The following is a 12041-nucleotide window of genomic DNA, read 5'->3' on the forward strand; positions in this document are numbered from 1 at the left end:
AGAAACAGAGGGAAGCATTTTGCCCAAAGCTACACAGCTGATGTGTGGTAGATCTGTTTAAACCTAGGCAGGGCGCAGGAACACGACTCTCACCCAGGGTCCCCTACCACCCTCCCGCATCTTTTCTCACTTGACACACTCACGAGCAGCTTAGTGAATGGACATCACAGAGGATACACTGCAGAGGCTGATCAGCCAAAGGCCAGAGTTCTCTCTTTCTGGGACCTGCCATTCTTTAATCTCACGGAGTAATCCAGAGTGGGCAGTTGGTCGGAACCCTCAGGATTTTGTTCCCTGGGATTTACAAATGGATCTGAACAATTCCAGTTTTGGGTAGATCCTGGCCAGGGCACTGTGGACAGAAGCACGAGGGGTCACTCTGCACAAACATCAGACTAGGCCGTGACCACCTGGCCCCTTACTGTTCCTGGTGTCTGCTTCTGACCCCTTATGTGAGGTCTATGTGACATCTTTGTATCTTTGGATACATAGATTTTCCCCCTCTTAAATGGCTCAATTTGATTTCTATTCTTTGCAATGGAAGATCTTTAAAATAAATACCCCTAAGTTGTAAGAATATCATTCAAAGGCCACTCGAGGGCATCCAAAAAGTAACCCCCATTGCTATTTCTGAAAAGCTGTAATCCATTGCTGCTGAGTCAATTCTGATTCACAGTGACCCTATAGGACAGAGTAGAACTTCCCTGTAGGGTTTCCAAGCAGCGGATGGTGTATTTGAACTGCTGACCTTTTTGTTAGCAGCTGTAGCTCTTAACCACTGGGCCACCAGGGCTCTGCTTTATCAAATAATTTTCTAATTTGCTTGAATCCAACAACTGATAGCTTTAACTACAGGCCAGTAATGAACTTGAACAGGCAACGTTCCATCTGCCACCACAGAGCAATGAGAAAACTGTGTTTTCTGGTGGACACGTGCTGCTTTGGCTGCCCAGTAGTCTTTTGTGTTCTCAGGAAACTTCTGCCCTGAGTCTGAGGAGAGTCCTCTGCATGGGTCAGGGTCTTCATGCCACCATGGGAATGTACCTCCCAGGAGAAGGCCTGGGTGCACTAACTCTTCTCCCAGTCAGCTCCCCTCACAGGAGCTGCCCCCTCACGTGTTTGCATACAGGAAGATGGTTCTCTCCCTTTCAACATCTGTCAGCTTCACTGTGTGAAATAAGGCCCATGTCTGGTCCAGGTCCCCTCGTCATCTTATTCCAGTGTTAGAAATCATGATTGTAGAAAACGCAATTGTCGCTAATGTACAAATAATTCTGCTTAGAATCGGAGGCTGAAGGAAGGTAGATTTGTTGGGGGAAGAGTTGGGTTGCGCTGAGTAGAGCATCTAGGAAGAAGTTCAGAAGGCAGTCTCTTCATGTACATATACATTTATTTAATCTCTCTCTCTTCTCAGGAGGGAAGGGTTCACTGGGTCTGTTGAGGAGGGGCCAGGTCAGGGAGAAGAGGTGGGCTCAGAGGTGTCTGTTTCATCCCAGTCGTAATAGCTCTTACCCTTCAAGGTCTCAATGAGGAACTGTAGGCGCTTGGCAAAAGAAAGTGCTTGGGGAGGTCTAGTGGGAGGTGGAGGTGGGGGTGGGAGGGGTGGAGGTGGGGGTGGAGGGAGAGGTGGAGGAGGGGATGGGGGTTGGATTACTTGTGCGTGTAGGGGTCGATTCGGAGATGGAGGTCGAGGAGGGCGTTGGTAATACCAAGGAGGGTGAGCAGAGGGGGGCCGGGCAGTGGGGGGCCGGGCAAGGGCTGAATGAGTAGTAGAAGGTAGAGGGGTGCCAGGCTGAATGGTGTGCAAGACGTTAGAACCAATCTTGGAAGCAATCCAGTCCAGGTATGACCAGGTAGAAGTGTAGACACCAGGACGCTTGGCGCGGGCACAGCCTACTCCCCAGCTCGTGATTCCCACGACCACGAAGACGTTTTCCACGCTGTCTTTGCACATGAGTGGCCCGCCACTGTCCCCCTGCCCAGAAGACACAGAGGTCATTCTCTGCCTGGTCAATTCCCTGCCCAGCAGGATCATGGGACTCCAGGAAGGCACTGTCGGCAGCCCTGTAGTTTCCTGCTGCTCTAAACATGGGTGGTCTTGGTAGGGTGTGAGGTGATGCCAACAGCTCCAGTTGGGGTTGAGAAGGGTGTGGATTGTCACAGGTTTCCTTGTGGTGAGGACAGAAGTTTTACCTGATAGTAGCATGTGTGCATGAGTGGCTTCGGGTGTTTGTGTTCTCGGGGAGAAAGGGAAGCATTCTCTTCAGGGGCAGGTTCTGGGTAGTATGTTCTGCATCTTAGGGTGGATAAAGTTCCCAGTGTGGTGACTGGTTCTTTGTAGGAGCAGCTGGTTAGAGCCACCTCCCACCCCCATTGTGATTGCAGTTGGGGAAGGAGTCACTGGAATAGGGCCTGGGAGGAGGAGAGGAGAGAGTGAAGATCAGGGACCCAAACCAGACGTGTCCCCAGAAGGCCCAGGATCCTGGAGGAGACTCAGTGGGACGAGGGACCTAGGGACCTGGGCATCAGGGGAAGGGTTACCTGGCAGGTGTCGACGTTGCCTTCAGGATACCCCGCGCACACATGGGTTGAGTGAATGCGCCCATTGTACCATTCAGTCGAGTTACATAAATCGAGGTCAATGAGGTTCACAAGGGCTTCCCGCAGCATAGGCGATGTCCTGGGGGCTATAGCCAGGTGACTTAGTGGTCAGTGATCGCTGAAGAGATGTCCTGAGAAGACCCTGCCTCCTCCCCTCCACTGAATCTCCTTGTCCTCTGTAACGCTCTATTTAAACCTCAGAACCTCTCTTGACGTTTTGCAATCAATCACCCACGGAAGTCAATGCCCCTGGCCTTTCCTCTACACTCCTGAGAGAAAATGCACATGCCAAAGAGCTGACAAGAGATAGTGGAGGTGGATGAACACATGGAATGAATGGAGGAGACATGGATTGAAGAAAGGTGGTTAGAGGAAGGGGAAGGCTGGACAGATGGTAGATGGAGGACGGATGGGTATCGTGGTGGAGACGGATTGTGGAGGTTGACTACAGTGTTAACAACAGCCAGCAGGTGTTGCATTTGTGGGCATCATCTTACTTAATCTTCACAACAACCTTGAGTGAGATGCTGCTGTTGCCATTAGATGAGGACACTGACGCACCATTTCCCCAAGGTCATGTCAGGAATGTGGCAGGACTTGGATTCAGACCCAGGATTGTTCCCCTCTAGATTCAAGCCTGGGACATACCTTTCACACCTCATAGTCTGGCTGTACTTCACCCTCCCTCTTTTTATCCCCTCCTCCACCTAATTGTGGGCACGATATGGGAAGACAAAGTTATTGGTAGAGTTGGGTGGATGAGCCCCTCCTCACATGCCTAGTATCTATCTGTTCAGAAGACATTTTAGAGGAAGTGGTGTAGCCATGCCTCCACACACGAGCAGATCTTTCAGGGGCATGGAGGACAGAAATGGCCCATGAGGCCCAGCCAGAACTTCCTTCACAGCCCGCACACCTACGCTACAGTTCATGCAGCCAATATTGAACATGGCCTATGCAGAGCCCAACAACCAATGCAGCTGTGCCCTCTTCATTGGTGGTCCCACAGACAGTGGGTCCCGAAGAGCAGCACCTGGTCTGATCTACAGCCAAAGCAGCACTCACAACCCAGCCCAGGACAAGTGTCCTTGCCAGGCACAAAAAATTGGAACTAACCACTCCCTGGGTTTGGTGGTTTGAGTACCGTCTGCAGTACAGATGGGAAGCAGACCCAAAATGTGACTCCGTAGCCCAGATAGGGAGAGAGGAACCACATGGGGCAGCAAGTGTAGGGCTAGGCATATAGCAGGCTTCATGGAATGCTGCCGAACACATTTGTAGAGTTCAGACTATATTTTTTTTCAGTCTCCTTAACCCCCACATTTCTTTACCATCCCTTGGGTAGGAGTAACCCTGAAACAACAGTGAGAACAACCCTGGCTTTTAGCCATTAAGGTGACTTTTTACATCTATGTCTTGAAAGCTGTGGTCTCATTAAAAGCTAGGTGTCCTGAGACAGAAAAGGGTTTTGTCAATCCCGACAGCTTGGCTTTAAATTACTAATGCCAAAAAGCCTGCAGGAACTCAGCCCTCTGTGGGAGAGGAGGAGGGATGCCCCAGAGCTCTCTGCCCTTCTCAGAGCAGAAGAGTTCAAAGAGGAGGCAGAAGGAGAGTCTGAAGGGATGTCTTGGAGTTTGGAGGCTGAGGGCTTAAGACTTGACCTTAGTGGTGAGGGATGCATTTACAAAAAAAAAAAAAATTAAGCTTAGGGGGATTCCCGGGCAAAAAATGTGTTGCATGATGTCCAAGGTGGAGCCTGGGAGCCCACAGCCCTCCTGGCCAACAGACTCATGAAGGTGGGGGTGTGGGGGCCCCCAAGGTCAGCCTCACAGGGCCTGCAGGAACGAGAGCTGTAGATGTGGTGATATCGGTGGGCAGAGCAAGACATTTGGGAGTCGAACAAGAAGATGTCTGTGCTCGCTCTGTGCGGGGGGCGGTCATGGTGGAGCCATGGGCACTCCAGCTGACGCCCAGGGAGGAAGCCAAGGCCAGTGAAAGCAAGTGTAGCTGGGAATGAAGGCCCTTCCCTGAGGGACCGGATGAGACGACAAACCCGTCAGAAGCTTAGATCTCCTCCAGCAGAAGGGAAGAAGAGTTAAGAATCCTGAAATTATTGACGTCTTACCAAAAAAAAAAAAAAAAGCTTAGTTTTAAACCCCAAATGACTGAATCACCTTGAATTAGGAAGCCTAAATTTTCCACCATTAGGTAAAAGTTTGAGAACTGACTTAATTTCATTCACATCTTCACACCCCTGGTGTGGCTGGATAAAAACTCTCCTGACCACTCTTGGAGAGCTGCAGGTTAGTGCTGCTGGTAAATGCCATTTCTCCCCCTACTGGGGTGACCTACTGTCTCTGGGATGCTTGGTGTCTCTAGGTTTTAGGTATGGAGGGCGGAGGGTGTCAGGGACTCAAAGGCATACCCCTGGAGTCAATAATGACAGTGGTTCTAGGTCACACCCTTGAACCCTCTGTGAGCCTGAGCTGGTGTACAAGAGAGGCTCCCTATTCATTTCCTACCCATCTGGTGTCCAGAGAGGGCTGGAGGAATGTCAGATGGGTGAGAGGGCCTCTGGGAGCCAGGCCAGGAGGAGACCACATGGCTAAGAACAGAGATCTGGGGAGGCAGCTGCAGCCTCCCTCGAATATCAGGGACCGATGGAACCTCAGTTCTGAGGAGCCTGATATACTGGGGTACCTGTGACTGGCAGTTGCCACCTCCCCTCCTCTAGTCTACAGAGAAAATTTCCAGCACTCATGTGGGCAGGATGGGTGTGGGGCCATGACTGGCCAAGGACAGGGCCAGCGCCCCCAGGAAGCTGCTGAGGACAAGGTGGGAGATAGCACTGCAGGGGGCCCAGAACCCTGAGATCTCATGACATCGGGGAAAGATTCTGCTTGGACACCATCTGACCTCACCCTTCTGTTTATAAATAAGGAAACTGAGGCCAAGTGCTGTTTGAGGGGGGCTCCTGATCCCCAGAATTTAGCAGCAGGAGCTCTAGGCCCCATGCAAACGCAGTCTTGACCCCCTCCCAAAAACTGCAAAGACGTTACTGTGCCCTTGCACCTTCCCTTGGGTAGCCAGGCCAGGCACTATCACGCAGCCTTAGACAGGGGACTCCACTTCTCTGACTCAGTTTCTCCCAGTGTAAAAGGGGACAACAACAGCACCTCCTCATAGAGCTGTTCTGGGGACTGAGATGACTCAGCTAGGCCAGAAGGACCCCCCACAGAAGCCCCTCACACTCACCTTTCTCTCGTACATATCCCCAGCCAGCCACCCAACAGGTCTGGGGGACAGTGGGGGGCCCTGCTTTGAAGCGGGGCAGACAGCCTGGTCCAATGAAGGGACCGCAGGGGACAGGAGGGGTGATCTTAACGAGCGCGATGTCGTTTTGCTCTTGCGAAGACGTGTACTTCTCATGGATGATGATCTTCTCCACAAACCTCTCCTGCACGGGTGGCTTCAAAGGCACATTGTTCCCATAGATCACTTCCCTTGCTCCAAAAACCAGTCGCCACTGGAACACTTTGCTGGGGCAGAGTAGGGCGAGTCACCCATTGGTGGGCTGGCCAGGCAGGAGCTCCTCCCCTAGCAAGGTCCTGTCAGCCCACGCACATCTGGTTGCCACTTGGCCCAAGGAGACAAGCAGAGACCCCTTCCAATTCCCGTCCCTAGATATGCCCTCCCAACCTCCTCTGCAGAGAAAAGGCCTTGCAGAGACCCCTTCCAGCCTCACACATACCTTTTCTTACTGAAGCAGTGCGCAGCAGACAGCACCCAGTGGGAGTTCAGCAGCGTGCCCCCACAGGAGTGGTACCTCCGGCTGTTTCGGACGTTGAAGAACTGGACACTAACCATCCAGGGCCAGGCCCCACTGGCCGCAGGCTGCCCTCCAACAATGCGGACCCCCCCTTTCGGGTTCTGCCGGAACCGTAACCCACATGGTCCACTGAGGAGAGACATGTCACAGTCAAAACAAGAAAAGGCACAGTCCTTGTATCTCCACTGGGGAGGGGGGGCAGAGGAATATGGCTACTAAAATGAAGAGTCTGCTGGGGTGTTCCTGGAGTGGGAGGGGTAGTGCCATGGGGGCTGTCATGAGGCAGGAAGCTGCAGGCTCCCAGAAACGGTTTTGGATGTATGGCTTCTGGGGTTTTGTAGATGTAGGCACAAGGTAGGGAAACAGAGTTAGAGACAGACTGCAGGATGGGCTGCAGGAGCCTAGAGTTCTAGGAGAGCCTTGGGGAGAGGAAGACTAGATGTAGGGGTGGAGGGTCTGAGACAGGAGGATGTAATGGCCTGGGGTCTTCAGAGCCAATCAGAGACTGGGGAAGAGCCAGGGGACTAAGGGGATGTTCAGGCTGCTGGGTTGTGCTAGACAGTGGTGGGGGAAAGAGAGTAGCCACAGGTAGACAGGGTAGCCCACAAGCATAGGGCACACTAGGTACAGTGGGGTCTCCAGGTGGGGTGGGGTCCTGGAGGCTAGTACTGTGGGACCTTTATGGTCACCCACAGGTTGCAGGAGGGGGTCCTCAGCTCTTTATGTGAGGACAGGGGCCTCTGGGAACCAAGACCTGGTGTCCAAGAAGCAGTAGGGTCTTTCCCAGGGGAGCATCTCTGGGGCCTCTGGGAGCCCTAGGAGCCAAGAGGTCCACATCAGGAGTAAGCCAGGACAGCTGGAGGCCTGGGGTCCCATCTGTCAATGCTGGGACCAGGAAGGGTCTGAGCTGGAGATGGGGCCTCAGGAGCCATGAGGCCCAGGTGACTGCTAAGGCCCCAGCTCTGCCCCTTCCTGCGAGCCCTGGGCAGAGGGGACATGTGTGGGACCAGTTTGTCAGAAGATACCCTTACCCCCACCAAGGTGCCCCTGACACTTACTCACAGGTGCTGTTATCTTTGGCGACCACAGATACTGCCAAGATCAGCAGAACGGCAGTTGGCAGCATCTCCACCATACTCCTGCCCAGCCTGGCCTGGAGGCCTAGTGACCTCACAAAGCTTCCAGCCTCCTGACCAATCAGCAGGGCCACTGCCCCCTCCCCACCCCCGGCAGACAGGCCAGTAGCAGTCCCCTGGTTTAACTGGTTCAGAGACTTCCTGACTACCTGCCCAGGGTCTCCTCTCCAGTACCCCCCAACCCCGCTCCCAGGATGGGGGCTCCTAAAGCCCCATCCCCTCCATCCTAGGCCAGGTTCTCATTCCAGTTCCTCTTCCAAGTCCCACCACACCTGAAGACTGGCTTTGAGTAGGTTCAGGGTCTACCTTGTTCCAAATCCAAGGCCCCTCTGTGAGACATAGAGCAGCATGTCAGTAGATCCAGGGTGTCAGGCTCTCAGAGTGGTAGTTCATAATACTTTGTGGGGAAAAACCTCTTCACCTCTACCAAGTCTATGTTATCAGCACACTTATCAAAGAGCCATTTTTAATTTCCCTAACTGATGGCTACAAAGTAACCTTCCTGTCAACTGCTGAGTATCCCAAAGTCTCATATTTCCTACCTCTGGGCCTGTTCTGAGACCTAAGTGCCACAAGGTTTTATCTCCTATACTTGAGTGTCAGAGGTCTCATCTCAGCTACCTGAATATCACCAAATATCATTTTCTCTATCTGAGAGAGCATTATACCTACCTGAGTGTTAAAGGTTTCATCTCCCCTGCAAGAGTGTCAGGAAGTCACATCTCCTCTACCTGCATGAGGGGCAGCCTCACCTCCTTGTGAGTAAGATCTCAACTAACCCACATGAGGGCCAAGAGCCTGCATGCCACATAGGTGTGCCACAAGATCGCATCTTTCCTGCCCCAGTGTCAGAATATCTCACCTCCTCCTCCTAGTGTTAAGAGCTTTCCGATTGTCAGATGATCTTAACTCCTCCACCTGAGCATGTTCTCTAACTGGACGCCGTACTTTCTCGTCCCACGTAATTTTCAGATCACATCCTCCAGCTGAATGCCCAACGGGTCTTATACACCTTAGCTGATTATCAGAAGGATCCTCTCCTGTCCCTGAATGTGATGACTTCCGTTTTCCTCTATCCATGTGTCCAAGGTCTCGTCACCCATGAGTGTTGCAAGGTCTCATTTCCACCACCTGAGTGTTATCTTGTTGCATCTTCTCTACCTGAATGTTAAGAGGTTGCAGCTCATCTATGTGAGCATTCTGAGGTCTCAGCTGCCCTCTAGAGCATCAGTAATTCTCACTTACCCAACCTGAGTGCCAGGAAGTCTCACATCCTCATCTTGTGTATAATCTCTTTTCCCTACTTAAATGTCATGAGGTTGTATCTTTTCTGCCTAAGTATCACAAGGTGTAAAAATGGCAGTGTGGTATCATCACACTTCATCTAACTTCAAAAGGGGAAAGAGAAAGAATCAAGATCATCATCAGTCCAAAGCTGATATGAGGTGGAGGTCAGACATACCTACTCTCTCCAAACTTTTTATCAATTCTGACACCAGCTTTCTCTGTCACCTGCGTCTAGGAGGTTCTCAGTGCAGGGACTTTGGGTCCAAAAGATATGCTCTGCTCCTGGCTCTTCTTGGTGGTAGTGAGGTCCCCCTACCCCAGCCTTTGAGAGGGAATAAATTAACAAACAGGAAAAAATAATCTGCCGGCCCCCCGAAGCCAAGAACTCAGGGCAGAAAAATCTCCTTTGCCTAGGTACAGGCATAAGGGATCCATGGACTTTGAATGCCTTTCACCCCTGCATAGACCTCTGTGGGCCCATTTCAGCAGCGAAGGCCCTCATTAGCACAGTACAACAGGGTATATACCTGAAGTCTAACTTCAACTGTTTCAGCGATATGGTGGAGAGGTACGTTTGTGACGTTTGACACTGCTCTGCCTATTAAGCAGGGTCCTCACCTACCCCCATCAGGGACCTGAGGGCTTGTGGCTCCACCCATGCCACCTAGACACCCATGACAGGGGTCCAAGGATAAGTGGTTCCTCCCAGTCCTTAAAGCCAACAGCATTGGGTGCCCATAGCCTGGCTCCAAAACCAACCCACCTACATGCTGTAAGGAACAGGGATATGCTTTCCTCACAGACACTCAGGGGCAGGTGTCAGCCCCCTGCCTTGCTCAGCACATGACACCCTATTGCAGCCAGATACCCGTGCCTACATTGATCACCCCTGCTCGTCTAAGACTGCAGGTGAGAGCCTGTACCACAAAGTTGGTGACCAACTACCTGGACACCTGGGCTGAATCAATGCAAGAAAAGCAAAAGAATCCCTGGGCTCACATACCTAGTAAGAGTTCTAACCACCTAGTGACAGGACATTAGAGCTTCAAAGGCACCAATAATCAAACTAGCTCACTCGAGCAGCCTATTTGGGCATATCAAAACAAAACAAGAAGCTAGGACATGGTAAGCAAACATAAATGAATACAATAACTTATTGATGGCTCAGAGACAGCAGTCAATATCAAATCACATAAAGAGGTAGACCATGATGTCTTCAGCAAGCTCTCAAAACAAAGACTCAAGAAATCTTCCGGTTAAAGAGAAATTCCTGGAATTACTGGAGGTAGAATACAGAAGATTAATATACAGAACTCTTCAAGAGATCAGGAAGGAGATCAGGCAAAATGCAGAACAAGCCAAGGAGTACACAGATAAAGCAACAGAGGAATTTAAGAAGATTAGAGAAGAGCTCAATGTCAAATTTAATAGGTTGCAAGAATCCATAGAAAGACAGCAAAGAGAAATCCAGGAGATTAACAATAAAACTTCAAAATTAGACAACTCGGTAGGAAGTCATAAGAGCAGAATTGAGGCAATGGAAGTCAGAATTGGTGAGATTGAAGATACAGCACTTGAAACCAACATATTTGAGGAAAAATCAGACAAAAGAATTTTTTTTTAAATGAAGAAACCCTAAGAGTTATGTGGGACTCTATCAAGAGAAATAACCTACAAGTGATTGGAGTATCAGAACAGGAGGAGGAAACAGAAAATACAGGAAGAATTCTTGAACATTTGTTGGCAGAAAACATCCCTGATTATTGTGAAAGATGAGAAAATATCTATCCAAGATGCCCATCAAACCCCACACAAAGTAGATCCCAAAAGAAAGTTACCAAGACATACTATAATCAAACTTGCCAAAACCAAAGAAAAAGAGAGAATTTTAAGAGTGGCTAGGGATAAACAAAAAGTCTCCTACACAGGGGAGTCAATAAGAATAAGCTCTGACTACTCAGCAGAAGCCATGCAGGCAAGAAGGCAATGGGGTGACATATATAAAGCCTTCAAAGAAAATAATTGCCAGTCAAGAATTATATATTCAGCAAAACTGTCTCTCAGACATGATAGTGAAATTAGAACATTTCCAGATAAACAGAAGTTTAGGGAATTCGTAACAACCAAACCAAAATTACAAGAAATACTAAAAGGAGTCCTCCAGTTAGAAAACCAATAACATCAGATAACAACTCAAGACTGGAACATAGGACAGAGCAACCAGTTATCAACCCAGATAGGAAAACCACAGAAATAAATCAAAGCTGAAACACTCAAAACAGGGAAACAGAGACGTCATTATGTAAAAGATGACAATATTAAAACAAAAAAGAGGGAGGCGGGGCCAAGATGGCAGAGTAGTCACACACTTCTGGTGATCCCCTTTACAACAAAGGCCCGAAAAAACAAGTAAAACAATTATATTTATGACAAGCTAGGAGCCCTGAACATCAAAGGCAAAGTTAGAAAATGGACTGAGTGGCAGGGGGAAGGAAAGACAGTTCAGCAGTGGAGAGGAGTTGCCAGACCTGAACCGCCGGGAACCCTCAGGCACCGTTCGCTGGAGCGACCACGGCGGGGCTGGTGGTTGCGTTCTGGATGCAGTTCCTCAGGGAGAGACAGCCAGCCACACGGCCTACTCACACCTCTGGAGCCAGAGAAGAACAGCCCTCTCCACAAAAGCTAAGTACTTGCTTATCTTTTACCACTCCCCCAGCCCCCAAGCCAGCTTCAGTGGCTGTCGATTCCCCTGGGCCTGAGGTAGGCCCTGCTGAGAGCTCTGAGCCATTCTTCTGGTCTTGGAGAAGGAATAAATTCATGATTGGAGAAAAATAACCTGCCAGCTCCACTAAGCTGGACAGAAGCAGCTCCTGTCCAGGCAGAAGTGGTCCATGGACTTTGAATACTTTTCTGTCCTGCATGGACCTATGTGGGCCTATTTTAGAAGAATAGGCCCTTGTTGGCAGACTGCAACTCTTTCAGCTATGCAGTGGAGAGGTGGGTATTTAATGTTTGACACCGCTTCACCTACTAAACAGGGTCCTCACCTACCAACATCAGGGGCCTAAGGACTGGTGGCTCTGCTCAAGTCACCCAGCCACCCATGACAGGGGTCCTAAGATAACTGGTACCTCCCATCCTTACAACCAAAAGCACTGGGTGCCCAAGGTCCATCTGCAGAACCCATC

At 50.4% G+C, this 12041-nt stretch overlaps 1 protein-coding gene across 1 annotated transcript; it reads right to left on the minus strand.

Annotated features, from left to right (window-relative positions):
• Positions 1-1453: 1453 nt before the first annotated feature.
• ACR (acrosin) lies at positions 1454-7821 on the minus strand. Its single transcript, XM_003423365.3, has 5 exons — positions 7489-7821; positions 6353-6559; positions 5857-6140; positions 2542-2687; positions 1454-1975 (listed from the first exon to the last, which is right to left on the minus strand). Exons 1-5 carry the CDS (start codon positions 7563-7565, stop codon positions 1454-1456), a joined length of 1236 nt encoding a protein of 411 aa, XP_003423413.2. The 5' UTR covers positions 7566-7821.
• Between the last annotated feature and the right edge of the window lie 4220 nt (positions 7822-12041).

This window comes from Loxodonta africana, chromosome 4, assembly GCF_030014295.1.
Source record: "Loxodonta africana isolate mLoxAfr1 chromosome 4, mLoxAfr1.hap2, whole genome shotgun sequence".
Lineage (NCBI taxonomy): Eukaryota > Metazoa > Chordata > Mammalia > Proboscidea > Elephantidae > Loxodonta > Loxodonta africana.

Coding starts and splice junctions, on each gene's coding strand:
- ACR (XM_003423365.3), bottom strand. CDS start 7,565: ATGGTGGAGATGCTGCCAACTGCCGTTCTGCTGATCTTGGCAGTATCT. Junction 6,560..7,488: donor AAAGATAACAGCACCTGTGA/GTAAGTGTCAGG, acceptor GTCTCTCCTCAG/TGGACCATGTGGGTTACGGT. Junction 2,688..5,856: donor GGGATATGTACGAGAGAAAG/GTGAGTGTGAGG, acceptor ACCTGGCTATAG/CCCCCAGGACATCGCCTATG.